This window comes from Penaeus monodon, chromosome 40 (assembly GCF_015228065.2).
Source record: "Penaeus monodon isolate SGIC_2016 chromosome 40, NSTDA_Pmon_1, whole genome shotgun sequence".
In the NCBI taxonomy this organism is placed as follows: Eukaryota; Metazoa; Arthropoda; class Malacostraca; order Decapoda; family Penaeidae; genus Penaeus; species Penaeus monodon.
The window spans coordinates 11,165,818-11,182,778 of NC_051425.1; the positions used below are offsets into that span (position 1 = coordinate 11,165,818).

The 16,961-nt window shown below is 39.9% G+C and overlaps 3 protein-coding genes across 3 annotated transcripts in view; 1 reads left to right on the forward strand and 2 right to left on the reverse strand.

Moving 5' to 3' along the window:
* Positions 1-1,534, reverse strand: part of LOC119597997 — a 9,761-nt gene extending 8,227 nt beyond the window's left edge. Inside the window, exon 1 of the mRNA XM_037947647.1 lies at positions 1,517-1,534. Coding sequence (XP_037803575.1) covers positions 1,517-1,534 — 18 coding nt within the window. The remainder of the gene's footprint in view (positions 1-1,516) is intronic.
* Positions 1,535-8,453: 6,919 nt separating this feature from the next.
* On the forward strand, positions 8,454-9,154 carry LOC119597998. The gene is made up of 2 exons (XM_037947648.1): positions 8,454-8,769; positions 8,927-9,154. Exons 1-2 carry the CDS (start codon positions 8,605-8,607, stop codon positions 9,152-9,154), a joined length of 393 nt encoding a protein of 130 aa, XP_037803576.1. The 5' UTR covers positions 8,454-8,604.
* Positions 9,155-10,648: 1,494 nt separating this feature from the next.
* LOC119597999 lies at positions 10,649-15,839 on the reverse strand. The gene is made up of 4 exons (XM_037947649.1): positions 15,726-15,839; positions 14,833-15,080; positions 14,162-14,400; positions 10,649-10,761 (listed from the first exon to the last, which is right to left on the reverse strand). Exons 1-4 carry the CDS (start codon positions 15,837-15,839, stop codon positions 10,649-10,651), a joined length of 714 nt encoding a protein of 237 aa, XP_037803577.1.
* Between the last annotated feature and the right edge of the window lie 1,122 nt (positions 15,840-16,961).

The window sequence follows — 16,961 nt, forward strand, 5'->3', positions numbered from 1 at the left end:
GATTGGACTGCAAGCAAGTGAGGGAGACCTGTGCGAACTTTCGAGACGTGTGGACATCGAGGACGGACAAAACGAGTCCAAAGTCAAGGAGGACCTGTGCGAGACTTTCGAGGACGTGTGGACATCGAGTACGGACAGATTACACTGAGGACCGGGAGAAAGAGGACGACAGGGACAAGCAGCCACGAAGATGTACCAGGACAACGCACGCGAGAACGAGATGACCAGCCAGGTTAGGTCACCCTTGAGGCAAATCTAAGACGCCTCGAGGGCGAGGTATGAGTAGGTGGCGGAGCAATGTACAGTGTAGCAGTCAGTGTAGCAGACGGGACCGGTGACCGGTCACCTAGCACCCCCCATGCTTCCTCCAGCTGGAACGGTCACTACTTATACCGAGGATGACCTAGGCCTCAGAGAGTTCGTGACCAGCACCCGACGCGGTAAGGACGGCTTCGCCCTTTCCATCTGGGCAAGCTGACCTGACCCGCATACCACTATTACCCTTTAAATAGACATGTATGTTCCTATATTGTGTGTGTCAACTCTTAGAAATAAAGAGTGAAGCCGAACTACCAGTATAACTACCCTCTGTTCACCATTGTACTAAGGTTGATAGCCTTTTACGCGTGCCATGGATACTCACTCACTAAGCTTTTGAATAATTTTGTTTGTAGTATGCACGCATATTTGTGCCATCACCGATGCGGTGTTTGACAAACTACTTGGCGCCCTATCTTATCGTGGTGAAAAAAAAAAAAAAAAAAAAAAAAAATAAAAAAAAAATAAAAAAAAAATATAATATATATATATATATATATATATATATATATATATATATATATATATACATATACACATATACACACACATGCATGGAAATGTGTATGTGCCCGCATGTGCTCTGAGACACCCACCTCGTATGCTTGTCATTTCTTGTGTGTGAGTGTGTGTGTGTGTGTGTGTGTATGTGTATGTATATGTATATGTATATGTATATTTATATGCACATAAACACGCACACACAAACACACACACACACACATAAAATATATATATTGTAACCCAGCTTTATATATGTGATGATACTGAAATGTGTATGCCAATGTTATTCTATTTATCTGTTGTTATATTCTACATGCCTTGTATAATCTTATGTATTGTCACATGCCAATATTCCCACACACACACATACATAAAAGTATGTCCATTGCTTTAACTGTTTATTCGTCTCTCGTTGCCACACTAGACATTCCTATGTTGTATTGTCTATCCCCTTCCACAAGAGCTATGCATTGTTGTAACACTACCTTTCATCACCAATGATTGTCATATGTTAAGCACGTGATCTATGCCCATCTTTAGACCACTGTAGGAGATGACAGGCAGACTCCCTGCGGAGAGCCGAGGAGCAACACCTCGCTCCTCGGCGCAGCCGTACTCCATCATACTATATAATAAAACGAGTCAAGACATCTTGCTCGTCTACCTTACACCCTAGGCTCTCCACCTAACATACTCTTGTAGGGCCCATCATTCCGGCTCTTACACACACACACACACACACACACACACACACACACACACACACACACACACACAAACAAAAAAAAATATATTATACCTCACCCCCCCACACCTTACCCCCCCCCCCCCCCCTAATATAATATAGTATATTTTTTTTTGAAAAAAAAAAAAAAAAAAAAAAAAAAAAAAAAAAAATATGAAAATTAATTTCTTTTATTGTTTAACAAACAAAAAAAATTAAAAATAAATATATATAATAAAAATAAAACAAAAAAAAAACTATATAATATATATATATATATATATAAAATTTACTATTACTATTATATAGTATAAATAACAGCACCACAAATACAACAAAAACAAACCACTCACACAAAACACAATTTTTTACATTATAATTATATTTAATAGTACAACACACACACAAACACACAACACACACACACAACAAAAAAACCAAACACATATTATATACATATATATATTATAAATATACATATATATACAATATATGATTGTGTATACACTATAAAACAAAAAAAAAAAAAACAAATATAAATATAATAGTAATATTATAATATATATATATATATAATATTTAAATTTATATATATGATATATTTTATATATATATATAAAATATTAATATATGGGAATAATATCTATAATATATATTTATATTTATAATATGAAATATATATAATTTATATATATTTATATATATGTATATATTTTTATTATATATATATATATATATATATATATATATATATATATATGTATATATAATATTGTCCGTGGTTTCTTTGTTTTGTTCTTATTTAGCACTAACCTTTGGTTCTTTAGGGTATCCTCTGGGATAGATTATCTCAGGGTATATAAAAAAACAATGTATTTTCATACTTATATTCATCAGAATATACATCGGTTTACAAATGCAAATGATGAATGGTCGTGACTGGTCATGGGGTCCGTTAGAGATGTTCGTGGATGTTCAGGCTACGAAGGTCAAATTTATCCGGGGGAGGAGAGCCCCCAAAAGCCCAGGATATTCGCTGGTAGAGTGGGATGCAGCTATCGACATTAAGCCCGGTACAAATAGGGGGCTGTAACAAATGGTTCAAGGGAGTGAAAAACAGTTATATTCCATATACCACTTCAAAGCACTTCATTTCACTTCACTTCGCTCTTCACCAATCGTTATATATGAAATATGAAATTATATGAAATTACATCCTTAACATATTTCATCTCGCTCTTCACCAATCGTTATATATGAAATTATATGAAATTACATCCTTAACATTCCAACAACCCATTACCATGGCAAGTTTTGATGTTGAGTCTTTGTTCACCAATGTTCCCCTTCATGAAACCACAAATTTAATAGTCAATAATGTAAACAGTACACATCTCAATGAATTTGGCCTATCAAAAGATAACTTCAAAAAACTACTTGAGATTGCAGCCCATTACTGTTTTCACATTTGATGATTGCTTATACAGCCAAACAGACGGTGTAGCGATGGGGTCCCCATTAGGCCCTTCCTACGCCAATGCATTCCTTTGTTTTCATGAACAAAACTGGCTTAATCAATGCCCGCCTGAATTTAAACCCGTTTATTATCGCCGATACATCGATGATACCTTCCTCCTTTTCAAACAACCATCACACATAAATCTTTTTCTTAACTATCTCAACTCAAAACACCCGAGCATCAAATTTACCTGTGAGACACAAAAAGACAATCAATTACCGTTCTTGGACACGCTAATCACCTATAACAATGGCACCTTCCATACAAGCATTTACCGAAAGCCAACCTTCACTGGCCTCGGACTTCACTTCCTTAGTTACATTCCATATTTATATAAAATCAACAGCATCAAAACTCTAATCACTCGAGCCTATAACCTGTGTAGCAACTGGACAACCTTTCATGACGAAATGTTGTTTCTTAAAGAATTCTTTATAACTAATGGTTATCCACTGTTCTTATTTGATAAAATTACGAAAACTTTCCTATGTAAAATATTCTCAAACCAACCCACTGTCCCTACTGTTAAAAAAGACCATAGGTATGTTAAACTACCGTATATGGGTAGTTTAAGTTTTGAAATTAGGAAGCAGCTAAAATCTTTGTTACAAATTAATTACCCCCAAATCAAATTCACTTTTATCTTCACCAACAATAACAATATTGCCAAATTTCTAAAACAACCGTTGAAACGTAACTCTGAACTGTGTTCTAATGTAGTCTACTTATTTACCTGTCCTTGCTGCCAAGCTCGGTACGTGGGGTCTACCTCACGATGGTTACGACACCGCATACTAGAACACAAAGGCAAATCCTTCAGGACTGGCCTCCCACTGTGTAAACCATCTTTCTCGGCAATAAGAGAACATTCTCAACATCACTCACACCCTTTCTGTAACATAGATTTTAGAATTCTATCCTCACACGCCTCCCGCCCTGACCTTATCATCTCAGAATCCCTGCTGATTCAACCACCTTATTCACACAATAGATCTTCCCTCCCAACCATCCACTTTTGGTTTTTCCATATTGCTTATTTTTGTTCATGTATATACGTTATTTTTTCTCAACTAGATGATTATTTTATGCCTTTTACTAGTTTGTTTTTTGTCTATGTATATATTGTTCTCTTTCGTTTTTTGTACATTTATATATTTTTATATTAGAACCAGACACATTGTAATAACCATTGTCTAATTGACTTTTTGGGTTCTTTTGACAGTACTGATGATGGAGGATTTGTTATACCTCCGAAACGTCTAAATAAACATGAAATTCTTCACGACTGTATTAGTCTGCCTATTCATACTTACTATACGACGCCTGAGGGGCAAATCTATCACCGAATATATATATATATATATATATATATATATATATATATATATATATATATATGTGTGTGTGTGTGTGTGTGTGTGTGTGTGTGTGTGTGTGTGTGTGTGTGTGTGTGTGTGTGTGTGTGTGTGTGTGTGTGTACAAACGAAATTAAGAAAAAATAAATCTACTTACAATGTGTTCAGGTGTGGAGCTTGGAGTAGAGTGGCAAACCATTGAATGGCGACCACCGACGATGGCTAACGTGAGGCTTTGGTGGAGTCGAAGCTGCCATCCGAGAGTAGAGCTGAACCAAAAGGACACTTACACCTCATACGCACACCACATACACAACATATTCGCACAATTATTTACAGGAAATAGTGAAACCATCACTATGAATACCAGAAACCCTTTACAAAGCCCTCCAATTCAACTTAAAATACAAGATTTCAGTTAAAAGTGGGGTTTCACTCAAATGAATTCTATTAATACTGACGTAAGCTAGTTACGCAACTAAGAATAAAACTTTATACAGAACATCGGCTCAGTATGTCAGCTCCAACATTTTCTTGCCCTTTTATATATTCTATTGTGAATGAATATGACTGAAGGGCGAGGGACCAGCGCATAAGTCGACCGTTGCTGTTTTTCATGTTCTTGACATACATCAGTGGCTGTTGATCGGTTTGCAAATAAATTCACGTCCGTATAAATAGCACCTAGAATTTTCCGATCACCCAAACGATCGCCAAACCTTCTCGTTCAATGACTGCGTAACGAGTCTCCCGATCCTTAAGTTTTTCTGCTTGCATAGGCGATGGGCATAAGGACGCCATCAACACTTTGCAACAACGGCCCCGAGGCCAGTGTCACTCGCGTCGGTGCGGAGATAAAAAGTCCTTACTGTAGTCGGGCAAAGTCAAATAGGAGCATTATCAAGAGATCTTTTAACTCGTTAATTCTGTCCGACGAGGCTAGGGGTTAGATTCAATTCATTAGGGCTAAATTTCTTTAACAGAGCATTCAGAGGATACGCTTGATCTGCCAGTTTCGAATAAATTTACGGTAGAACGAGAGAGCTTCCGAGAAAGCTGCGTAACTGCTTCTTTGTCCTGGCAATGGCATGTTCTTAATGGCACTGACTTTATCGAGAATTGTACTTAATCCTTTAGTACCAAGATTAAATCCCAGATATTTTTATGCTAGGATAAGCAAAATAGCATTTACTTGGTCCGGCGGTTAACCCTGCTCGCGTAAACGTCTCCAGAACTTTCCTCAAATGTTTATATGATCAAAATGTCTGACCTATGAATAACTAGTTTATCAAATAGCAGGTAACATTGCTTAGACCAGCGGTTTTACCTTACCCATCAGTCTAATGAAAGTAGCGGACGCCGTACGTAAACCGAACGGTAATTTTGTAAACTGCAATAGGCCATACTTCTGTGGTGCAAAACGCGGTGTACTGCTTTGCCTTATCACTCAAAAGAATTTGCCAGTATCCCTTACAGAGATCAATTTCTGTAAAATACGAATCTCCCAACGCTTCTTCCATGGTCGGCATAGGCTCTGCGTCTATGGTCTGTGTAAATGGAAAAGGGTCGACCATAGAGATACGCGTTGTAATGGCGTACCGATTCCACCACGGCAAGCGCCTCTAAATCAATGACCGGATAATTGCGCTCCGAATCTCTCAGCTTCCGGGAATAATATGCAACAGCCTGGGGGACACCCTTATCCCTCTGCATCAAGCAGGACCCAATGGCTACACCTGAGGGATCCGAGTAACCTCGAACGGCCCTATCAAAATTAGGTTTTCCGCAAGACAGGTGCTGTAACCAACCGTGTTTCATATCTTCAAATGCTTTCTGTTTGCTCACTTCCCCACACGAATTTTTCCTTCTTCCGCAACAGTCGAGTTAATGGGGCCGCCAACGTAGCATAATTATCTACGTGCTTTCTGAAGAAGCCAGTGGCACCCAAGAACTGACGGACTTGCCTTACTGTCCGCGGAGGTTTGCATCCTCGAGATTGGCTTCCCACCCTTCTCGAGATCAGGAGATATACCCTGTGGTGAAAACAAGAAAGCCCAAGAAACTTGAAAGAGTTTACAGCAAGCTGACACTTGGAAACATTCAGACGGAATCCTGCCCGAGCTAAGAGGCCAAGAACCTCGTCAAGGTGAGACAGATGCTCGTCGAAAGATCTCGAGTAAATGACGACATCGTCTAGATATGCTAGAGCATGCTTCCCCCAAAACTGAACTTAGGACTGCATTAATAGCACGTTGAAATGTGCTTGGGGCTGTAGCCAAGCCAAAAGGCATACGGTTAAATTGAAGCAGCCTAAAGCCATCACAAATGCCGTTTTTAGGTCTATCACTTGTGTTCCACTTCTATCGTCCAATAGGCGGATTTAGCATCGAGGGCAGAAACCATTGTGTTGCCTGACAACTCATCATCATTTGATCTAACCTAGCATGGGTATGCCGTCTGCAGTGGTTACTCTATTCAGCCTTCTATAATCAACGCAGAAACGTATACCTCCATCCTTCTTCCTTACCAACACCACGGGTGACAACCAAGGAGATGTTTGACGGTGAAATGTAGCCATTGGGTCCTGCTTGATGCAGAGGGATGATAAGGGTGTCCCCCAGGCTGTTGCATATTATTCACGGAAGCTGAGGGATGCGGAGCGCAATTATCCGGTCATTGATTTAGAGGCGCTCGCCGTGGTGGAATCGGTACGCCATTACAACGCATATCTCTATGGTCGACCCTTTTCCATCTACACAGACCATAGACCCTTGGTTTATGTTTTCAAACAGCCAACTAAGTCGGTTAGGATGACGAGATGGAGCCATGAACTCTCCTCATATAATTATAATATAAAGTACAAGCCCGGAGCATCACATCACCTTCCCGACCTTTTAAGTAGAAAGGTAGATGCAATCGATGCCATGCTTGATTCGCAGCAGGTGGCCGAGGGCACAGCAGAATGATCCGCTGTGGAATGAAAATTATATTCTACCTCAGGGAAGAGAGGGCACCGAGGAGGAAGATTCCGCTTTCCGCTCGATGAATTCAAATTGAAAGAGGGCCTCTAATATCATCATCGTGTCTTGCCAGAGAGGGTGATCCAACAACTCGTCATTCCTCGATCTTTAAGAGGTAAGGTGTTGGAGATCGTTCATTGTGATAAATCTGCCGTTCACCCAGGTATATTCAGAACGTATTGCAGGCTTCGAGATCAATATTATTTCCCACAAATGTTGTCCGAGGTTCGGAGGTTCGTGCAGTCTTGTGTCCAGTGCCAGAGGAGGAAGGGTCTTGCTTCCAGGCAAGCACCTCTCGCTTCTATGCCTGAGGTAACGCAGCCATTTGAGAGAGTCTCTGCAGATCTTATCGAAATTGGTAAATTCAGCCAGAGGGCACAGGTATGTCCCTGGTCATCATTGATCATTTTTCGCGGTATTTGCAATTGGTGCCATTAGTCCAACAAAGAGGCTGGTACAGTAGCCGATGCTTTCATCGACAATTTCTTTACTTTGTTTGGTCCGCCCCGGACTTTATTAACAGATAACGGTAATGAGTTTACAAATAGACTATTTAGACAAGTTTGTCAGATTTTAAGGGTAAAAAACTATGTATACGACGTGCTATCATCCACAGGCTAATGGTATGGCTGAAAGAGTTGAATAGGGTCCTGAAGGATTCTTTAGCCACACTAGTAGGTCAGCATCCCCAAGATTGGGACCGGATGCTTTCCGTATGTCCGCCTCGCACTCAACACTTCGATACACAGGAGCGTGAGCCAGACGCCTCTGTATCTCCTTACAGGACGAGACGGATATTTTCCCGCTAATCTTACGAACTACCAGGAAGCAGACGAAGACGCTGCACGGATGCTCAGAGATGGTCTTCGTGAAGCTCGTGATGCTGCAGTCCAGAGCGCGAGGGATGCTAGAGAGAGATGGGCGCGCGATTACGACAAGAAAGTAAGGACCAGATTTCGTCCCACAGGTGGGAGACCTCGTGTTGGTCAAGCTCATACGCCCGATAACGACCACGTCGTGTAGCAGCCTTGGCGCCGAAGTGGAGTGGGCCTGTGAAGATTATAAAGCAAATTGGACTAGTTAATTACGTCGTCGAGGATCCTTTTATGCCGTACCAAGAAATAAAGTGCCACATCAATCAGCTGAGGAAGTACGTACCCCGAGATGAATCCCGCTTTGCTGAACCGCCGCCGAGACCCGAGGGAAGTTGATGATCCCGATCAGACGGCCGATGATCGAGATGACCACCTTCGTTTCGAGGATGAAGAGGACGATTTAGCAGACCCAGGAATCCCGGGACCGAGTCGGAGAAATGGACCAGACGAGGAGGTATAGGCATTCCAGGCACAGGGTCGTGAGTCATACAAGGTTCTATGGGGAGTCGGTCGTGGGTTGTGTGCACCATTCAATCACGTCACTTACCCGTAGAAATATCAACAAATCATTTCACGTAATACCTGTGTTAATATATCTTCTCTGGTTTCAGTCGTCGAAGTCCTGGAAATGCTTTGCCGCCGTACCTGCCTTTTACCCCAGACCATCGCCTCCAGCCATAATAGTGACCTTAGCACGTCAACCAGGGATTGCCGCGCTTGTAGGGGGAGGAGTTTGTAGTGAACAGCTTCGCGAAATCTCTCGTCGTTCACTCCAGGAGGCAGAAAAACCATGTCAGATATCTCTTCTCACCTCCACCTCTCCCACAGGCCTGGAATAGTCTAAATGGTTCGAGAACTAAAAGAACTCGAGGTGGCAACACTCCTGTAGGAGCCACGGCGTGGCGAAGTTTTGCCCTCCCCACGCGTGGAAAATTATGAGGGGGGGACTATGGCATTACAAGGAGTTCCCCTTGCATCTCCAGACAGAATGCAAGACCTGGACTTCGGTCGCTGGCACTTCGCCGAAGCCCAGGGCAAGCCATTTATCCGCGAGTGAGGAGGATGCCCGCACATGGTGTTGCCACAAGCGCTACCGTTTTTATATTTGTATTTTTCTTTTAAATAAACTCATGTATTTGTATTTCGGCACAAGTCACTTTTAAACAATAACAATAAGAAAGTCATTGGGTCGAATCCTTTTTTCTTGTATTTTAAGTATTTATCATATTAGAAGTTTTATCTTTTTAAGTCTCCACAATTTTATTCATTTTTAATTCAAAGCTTCCTTAATTTATTTACTTTTTCTTTTATAGAGTTTTATTGAATTCCATTAACTTTCCCGATGGTTCTTTTAACAAGTTCTTTTATTTATTTATTTTACGTCAGTAACTTTTTAAGTCCTTTTATTATATAAATATTATGATTTTATATTTTAGATATCTTAACGCAGTTTTTAATTCTTTTTCTAAATTCTAAAAAGAACCACTTTATAAAAGTTCCCCGCGCACGAGTTTACGTGGGGAGGCCTAAAACAAAGAGCCGGGGGATTCAGGGATTGGTCGTGAGACTGGTTAGACTGCTCAGGGATCCCCGGAATGGGCCCCCCTAAAGGACAGCTAAGTGGTTGTGGAGTTTGATTTATGTATAGGTTGTGAGAGACAATTTGACCGAATATTTATTCGGAGAGTGACCACAGTGATCTGGTGATTTCGTTATTTATTATTTTAGTGTTTTTGTATGTGCTTTTGTTTTATTGCTCTTACTGCTTTATTGGTTTTACTGTTTTTTTTTTGTTTTAGTGCAATGAAAGTTTTACTGTTTTAAGTGTTTTTGCCATACTATTTTAATAAATGTTTTATTATTCGTCGCCATTTCCCTCGCATACCTATGTAAAGGAAAAAGGATTGAATAGTTCAGTGGCTGAAACAGCTCTTGGTAATCGCTACTCCCTTGCGTATACGCACACGCCTCTCCTGGGCTCATTCACGCTTACCGACCTTTATACTCCAATTTACTTATATTTTTATCATTATTTTCCCTTATTCACTATAGTTTTCATTATATTGAATAACTAATCCTAGCTAATCCTCCCTAATGTAGTTATTTATATTTTTATCATTAGTTTCCCTTATTCACTATAACTTTTAAACAGCGTAGACTAACATAATTTTCTCGTATTAAAACAGCGTACCATCCTCTAGCTAATTAATCCAAACTAACTAACCTCCTCCCTTTTCCAGAGCGACCTCACTGCCGCCAACGCCCTCAGGATGTGGTGCTCCGGATCTGCTGACGAAGAACTTTAGGCCCCAGGGAACGAGTGGGGGGCGTGGCTAGAGAGGGCGGACTGTCGGGGGGGGGGGGTCATCTGTGGTCTCTCCACCCTCGTGCAGGAAGGTCAGGGCTCCTTCGGGGATGACACGGCTCTTAATGATGTCAGGTTCCTCTGTTGCGATCTCTAGGATTATGGGTCTTGACGATTCTGTTTCTTTCTCTTTTGTTTTCTCTGCTGTCTTCCTCTCTCTCTTTCTCTTTTCCTTTCTCTGCTCTCTCTCTCTCTCTCTCTCTCTCTCTCTCTCTCTCTCTCTCTCTCTATCTATCTGTCTATCTATCTATTTCTATCTATTTATCTATTTCTCTCTCTTCCTCTATCTTTCTTACTACTTTGCTACCAATAGAATTGTTTTACTCTTTAAATTCACTTTTCTGTCACTTGGGCATTCCTCTCATTTTCTATCTTGTTTTCGAGATTTGTCACTTTATCTTCCTCTCCTCACTTTCCCAAAAAAGACCAGAAAAATGCAAAATTCTCTTTAAAGATTAATTTGATAGGCATCAAAATGTAACAGACATATGTGTAATAAAATTCTAATCAGCAAAGTTTATCGTGTCAATCATTATCCGTCTAAATCATTCGAATCATCTGTGTTCTAGTTATACGAACTAGATATTGTTATTCTGAATAAATATTTTCTAGTCAAGTAATACGTTCGTAGAACAAACTGTAAAATGATCTTGGTGAAAATATTCTTAAGGCAGTAATGATCTTTCTCTGTCTTTCTGTCTGTCTGTCCCTCTCTCTGTTTGTCTGTCTCTCTGAAAGTCTTTGTCTCTCTCTTTCTTTCTTTCTTTCTTTCTCTCTCTCTCTCTCTCTCTCTCTCTCTCTCTCTTTCTCTCTCTCTCTCTCTCTCTCTCTCTATCTATCTATATATCTCACTCCCTCTCTCTCTCTCTCATCTTTCTCTCTATGTATATATATATATATATATATATATATATATATATATATATATATATATACATATATATATATATATATATATATATATATAGAGAGAGAGAGAGAGAGAGAGAGAGAGAGAGAGAGAGAGAAAGAGACGGAAAGTGAGAGGGGAGAGAGAGAGACAAAGAGAGAGAGAGAGAGAGAGAGAGAAGAAAAACATTTAAAAACAACGATAATTCTTAATCCTATCCAGTGGTATACATTAAACTTTAGGTCAATAAAATGCAATAAAATGATTACTCTTTTTTATTTACAGCTATTAATGATTGCTTGCTTGTCATTGCATGCGATGAATACATATTTACGAAACTTAAAATACTGTTACGTATGTAGATATTCATATTAAGAGTAATGCATTGACACCTGTATAGTGATTATGGTAGTGATAATGATATTTTGATTAGGATATATCTAACATAGAACATAAATAAGGGATAGTGACACAATGATAACGGTGATATGAAATTAATGATAACGAAGAAAATATAGGTTTCACAATACAGCTAAATAAAGAAGGTAACATATATCAGAGAGGAGAGAGAGAGAAGAGAGAGAGAGAGGAGAGAGAGGGAGAGAGAGAGAGAGAAGAGAGAGAGAGAGAGAGAGAGAGAGAGAGAATGAAGACAAGAGATATAGGTATAAACGGAACTGACAATTTTTCATTACAATTTCCGTAAAGTTTCCCTAAATACCTCAGTGTACATCTATACACTGTAACTTAAAACACCTACAGTTCTAAGGATTACTCTATTCGATACTGATTTCACTCTCATAACACTTCGATAAGTTTATATCTGTGAGATTTGCTGTCTATTTGTAGCTATTCGTGCTACGTCTGTTTGAAATTATGTATATCTAATTATTATTAGTTAATTATCATTGAATTATTATTAATTCGATTTCCTCGTTCCTATTTTTCCCGAATTATAATTCATCATAAGTGATATATGAATAACTATATCATGAATAACTAAATTATAAATACATCAAATCAACTTTATAGAATTGATATTCTCATGTTCATTTCTCAGTCTATTTTCCTAAATAGAACACAAAAAAGCGAAAAAATTGTAAATTTCGAGTCTGACTAAATTTCTCTTCACGAGACAAAATAGTGCCATTACCTGTCTATAGTTATGTGATAATAGTTGTTTGTAACAGTTGATATGTCTATAAATGTTTATAATAGTTAAATAGTTTTTATGTGTCAATAGGTGTTTGTAATAGTTTATATGATTATAAATGTTTATATTTCAATGGTTGTTGTGTGTTAATAGTTGTTTATAATAGTTAATATGTTTATAAATGTTTATTATAGTTAAATAGTATGTGTTAATATTTGTTTATAATAATTGATACTGTAAATGTTTATAATAGTTCAATAATTGTCTTGTGTTGACATTTGTTTATAAAAGTTCATATGTTTATAAATCTTGATAATAGTTTAATAGTCGTTTTGTGTTAATAGTTGTTTTTATTTATGTATTCGGGGAAGGTAAACTTATTCTTAAAGACATTCACAGAAGATACGCGGAGATAAGATCACATCCTTGTTCTTAATTAATAAAAAAAAAAGAGATCATAAAACCAAGCTCATTAACTTATTTCTAAATGCATTACCAGGAGTTAATGACTTAATGACCCATTTTTGAATCAGTAAAACAAATAATAACAATAAAAAAATAAAAAAATAATAATGAATAACATTAATAATAATAATAATAATAATAATAATAAAATAATGGTAATAATGATAATAATAATAGATAATAATAAATGATAATAATGGTTTATTTCTAAAAAAAAAAAAAACCTTTTTTTTCTAAACTTCTTTCACAGAATCGAAACTGATATGAATAAAACCAACTTACTGACTCATTTCTAAAGATATTAATTAAACCTAAAACTGAAATGACAAAACCACACCCACGACTTATTTCTGAGATTTTAAACTACATTACAAAACCACGCTAGCTACCTTTAAAAACAACAGCAACAACAAAACATACAGTGACGTCTCTCCAAAACTATTCACACAATCAAAGTTAGAATTACATAAACTCCGTTGGTTGTCATCCCAATTTAGTGTTCAGAAACGTTTGCGGAAATTGGTATTTTAAAACACTATTCTGCTGCCATTCCTTCTCTCTGAACATTTCAGGAAAAAAGATGACGTTGAGAAAAAAAAATTGGTTTTCTTGTCCCGCTTCCTAATTTATTCTTCATAAACATTTGCGAAAAAGCTATATTGTCGTTCTAAATGTATTTTTTATTGAATTAGCTCAGTTCCTCCTTCCTAAACGTTTGTGGAAACGTTAAAATGACGCTACGAACGTTTGTTTGTCTCGCATTCCCTCCAGAAGTCAGACTGACACTGTAAACGTTTCGGCTTTCTTGACATCAATTCCTCAATACACCCCTCCCCCCCCAAAAAAAAAAAAAAAAGGTGACATTATAAACGTTCAGTCTTTCTTGATATCATCACGTCAATACATCCTTCCTGAAAAAAAACGTTCGCGTTAAAACGTTTGACAAGCAGGACCCCCAGAGAGACATCACAAACGTTCCATCTTTCTTGATATCACCACCTCAATCCATCCACCCTGAAAAACGTTCGCGGTGACACGTTCGACAAGCAGGGCGCCCAGTGACACCAAGATGCTACCAATCAACAGCAGGAAGGGCGTGAGAACTGTCTTGAGTTCGATGGGCTGTGTCTCCAGTGCGTTGCAGTCTGTGCTGGTGATGCTGAGCTCCTGCCACCACTTCTTCAGGAGTCCGGAGGAGATGATGTCAAGGACGCTGTGGAGAGAGGGGGAGGGGAGAGGGAGGGGGAAGGGAAAGGAGGGGGGAGAGGGAGGGGGAAGGGGAAGGAGGGGGGAGAGGGGAGAGAGAGAGAGGGGAAGGGAGAGGGAGATGGTTGAGGGAGAGGGGAGAGGGGAGGGAGAAGAGGGAATTGAGTGGCGTGATTAAATGTGAGTAAATGAGAGAACAGACAGACAGGCAGACAGGTAGAGGCAAACAAAACCAGAAACAAAGAAAGCGAAAACAGAAAAATCAACAACGAAACAGATAAACGAAGAAAAACAGAGAAAAAGAGGACAAGCGAAAAAGAATTAACAAAACAAAAAAAAAAACATATATATCTTTAACAATACAGACCACAACCCACTACCCCCCCCCCCCGACCCTGCCCCCTCTAAAAACAACAAAAACAAACAACATCAGACTCACAGCTTATTGAAAACAGGGACCAGAGGCGACCCCTTAGTCAGCGCGAAGGAGGTGTATGTCGGAAAATACCCCGTCGGAAGCGTAAATACCCGACAGTCCTGGGCGTAGTTGACCCTAAAGTAGATTCCCCACAGCATGAAGGCGTAGTTCTCGCTGTAGACGCGGTCCATCCCGTCCTGTGCTGTGAGAGACAAGTCTTCTTCCCTCATACGATGCCAGACCGACTGGTGGAGAGGGTTCTTCGAGTCCTGGAAAAGGTTTGTTAAAAGTTCTGTTAGAGGGAATAACGGGGAGAGATAGATAGATAGATAGATAGATAGATAGATAGATAGATAGAGAGAGAGGGAGAGAAAGAGGAGAGGGGGGGAGAAAGAAAGTGTGAGAGAGAGAAAAGAGAGAGAGAGAGGAGAGAGAGAGAGAGAGAGAGGGAGAGAGAGAGAGAGAGAAGATGAGAGAGAGAGAGAGAGAGAGAGAGAATAAGAATAGCCAGGGAGAGAGAGAAAAGAGAGGGATGGAGAGAGGGGGAGAGGGGGATAGGGAGGGAAAGAGAAAAGAGGGATGGGAAGTATTATGTGGTAGATGGAGAAGAGAGGGGGAAGGATGGGCGTTGGGGATGGAGGGGTGGAGGAAAAGGATGGAGTGGGCGTGGGGTGGGGGGAGGATAGGAGAATGGGGGGTGGGAAGGTGGGAAGTGGGGGCCGGGGGGGGGGGGTTTTTTTTTTTTGTCACTTAGAAAGCCGCTTAAATTCACGAGTTCGAAATGCTAGCTTGGGCTGTAGCCAAGCGGCCTCTTTAAAACTGACTTAGGACTGCATTATAGCACGTTGAAATGTGCTTGGCGTAGCAGCCAAAAGCATACGTTAAATGAAGCGCCTAAAGCCATCACTAAATGCCGTTTTAGGTCTATCACTTGGTTCCACTTCTATCGTCCAATAGGCGGATTTAGCTCGAGGCAGAAACCATTGTGTGCCTGACAACTCATCAATCATTTGATCTAACCTAGGCATGGGGTATGCGTCTGCAGTGGTTACTCTATTCAGCCTTCTATAATCAACGCAGAAACGTATACCTCCATCCTTCTTCCTTACCAACACCACGGGTGACAACCAAGTGAGTATGTTGACGGTGAAATGTAGCCATTGGGTCCTGCTTGATGCAGAGGGATGATAAGGGTGTCCCCCAGGCTGTTGCATATTATTCACGGAAGCTGAGGGATGCGGAGCGCAATTATCCGGTCATTGATTTAGAGGCGCTCGCCGTGGTGGAATCGGTACGCCATTAACAACGCATATCTCTATGGTCGACCCTTTTCCATCTACACAGACCATAGACCTTGGTTTATGTTTTCAAACAGCCAACTAAGTCGGTTAGGATGACGAGATGGAGCCATGAACTCTCCTCATATAATTATAATATAAAGTACAAGCCCGGAGCATCACATCACCTTCCCGACCTTTTAAGTAGAAAGGTAGATGCAATCGATGCCATGCTTGATTCGCAGCAGTGGCCGAGGCACAGCAGAATGATCCGCTGTGGAATGAAATTATATTCTACCTCAGGGAAGAGAGGGCACCCGAGGAGGAAGATTCCGCTTCCGCTCGATGAATTCAAATTGAAAGAGGGCCTCTAATATCATCATCGTGTCTTGCCAGAGAGGGTGATCCAACAACTCGTCATTCCTCGATCTTTAAGAGGTAAGGTGTTGGAGATCGTTCATTGTGATAAATCTGCCGTTCACCCAGGTATATTCAGAACGTATTGCAGGCTTCGAGATCATATTATTTCCCACAAATGTTGTCCGAGGTTTCGGAGGTTCGTGCAGTCTTGTGTCCAGTGCCAGAGGAGGAAGGTCTTGCTTCCAGGCAAGCACCTCTCGCTTCTATGCCTGAGGTAACGCAGCCATTTGAGAGAGTCTCTGCAGATCTTATCGAATTGTAATTCAGCCAGAGGGCACAGGTATGTCCTGGTCATCATTGATCATTTTTCGCGGTATTTTGCAATTGGTGCCATTAGTCCAACAAGAGGCTGGTACAGTAGCCGATGCTTTCATCGACAATTTCTTTACTTTGTTTGGTCCGCCCCGGACTTTATTAACAGATAACGGTAATGAGTTTACAAATAGACTATTT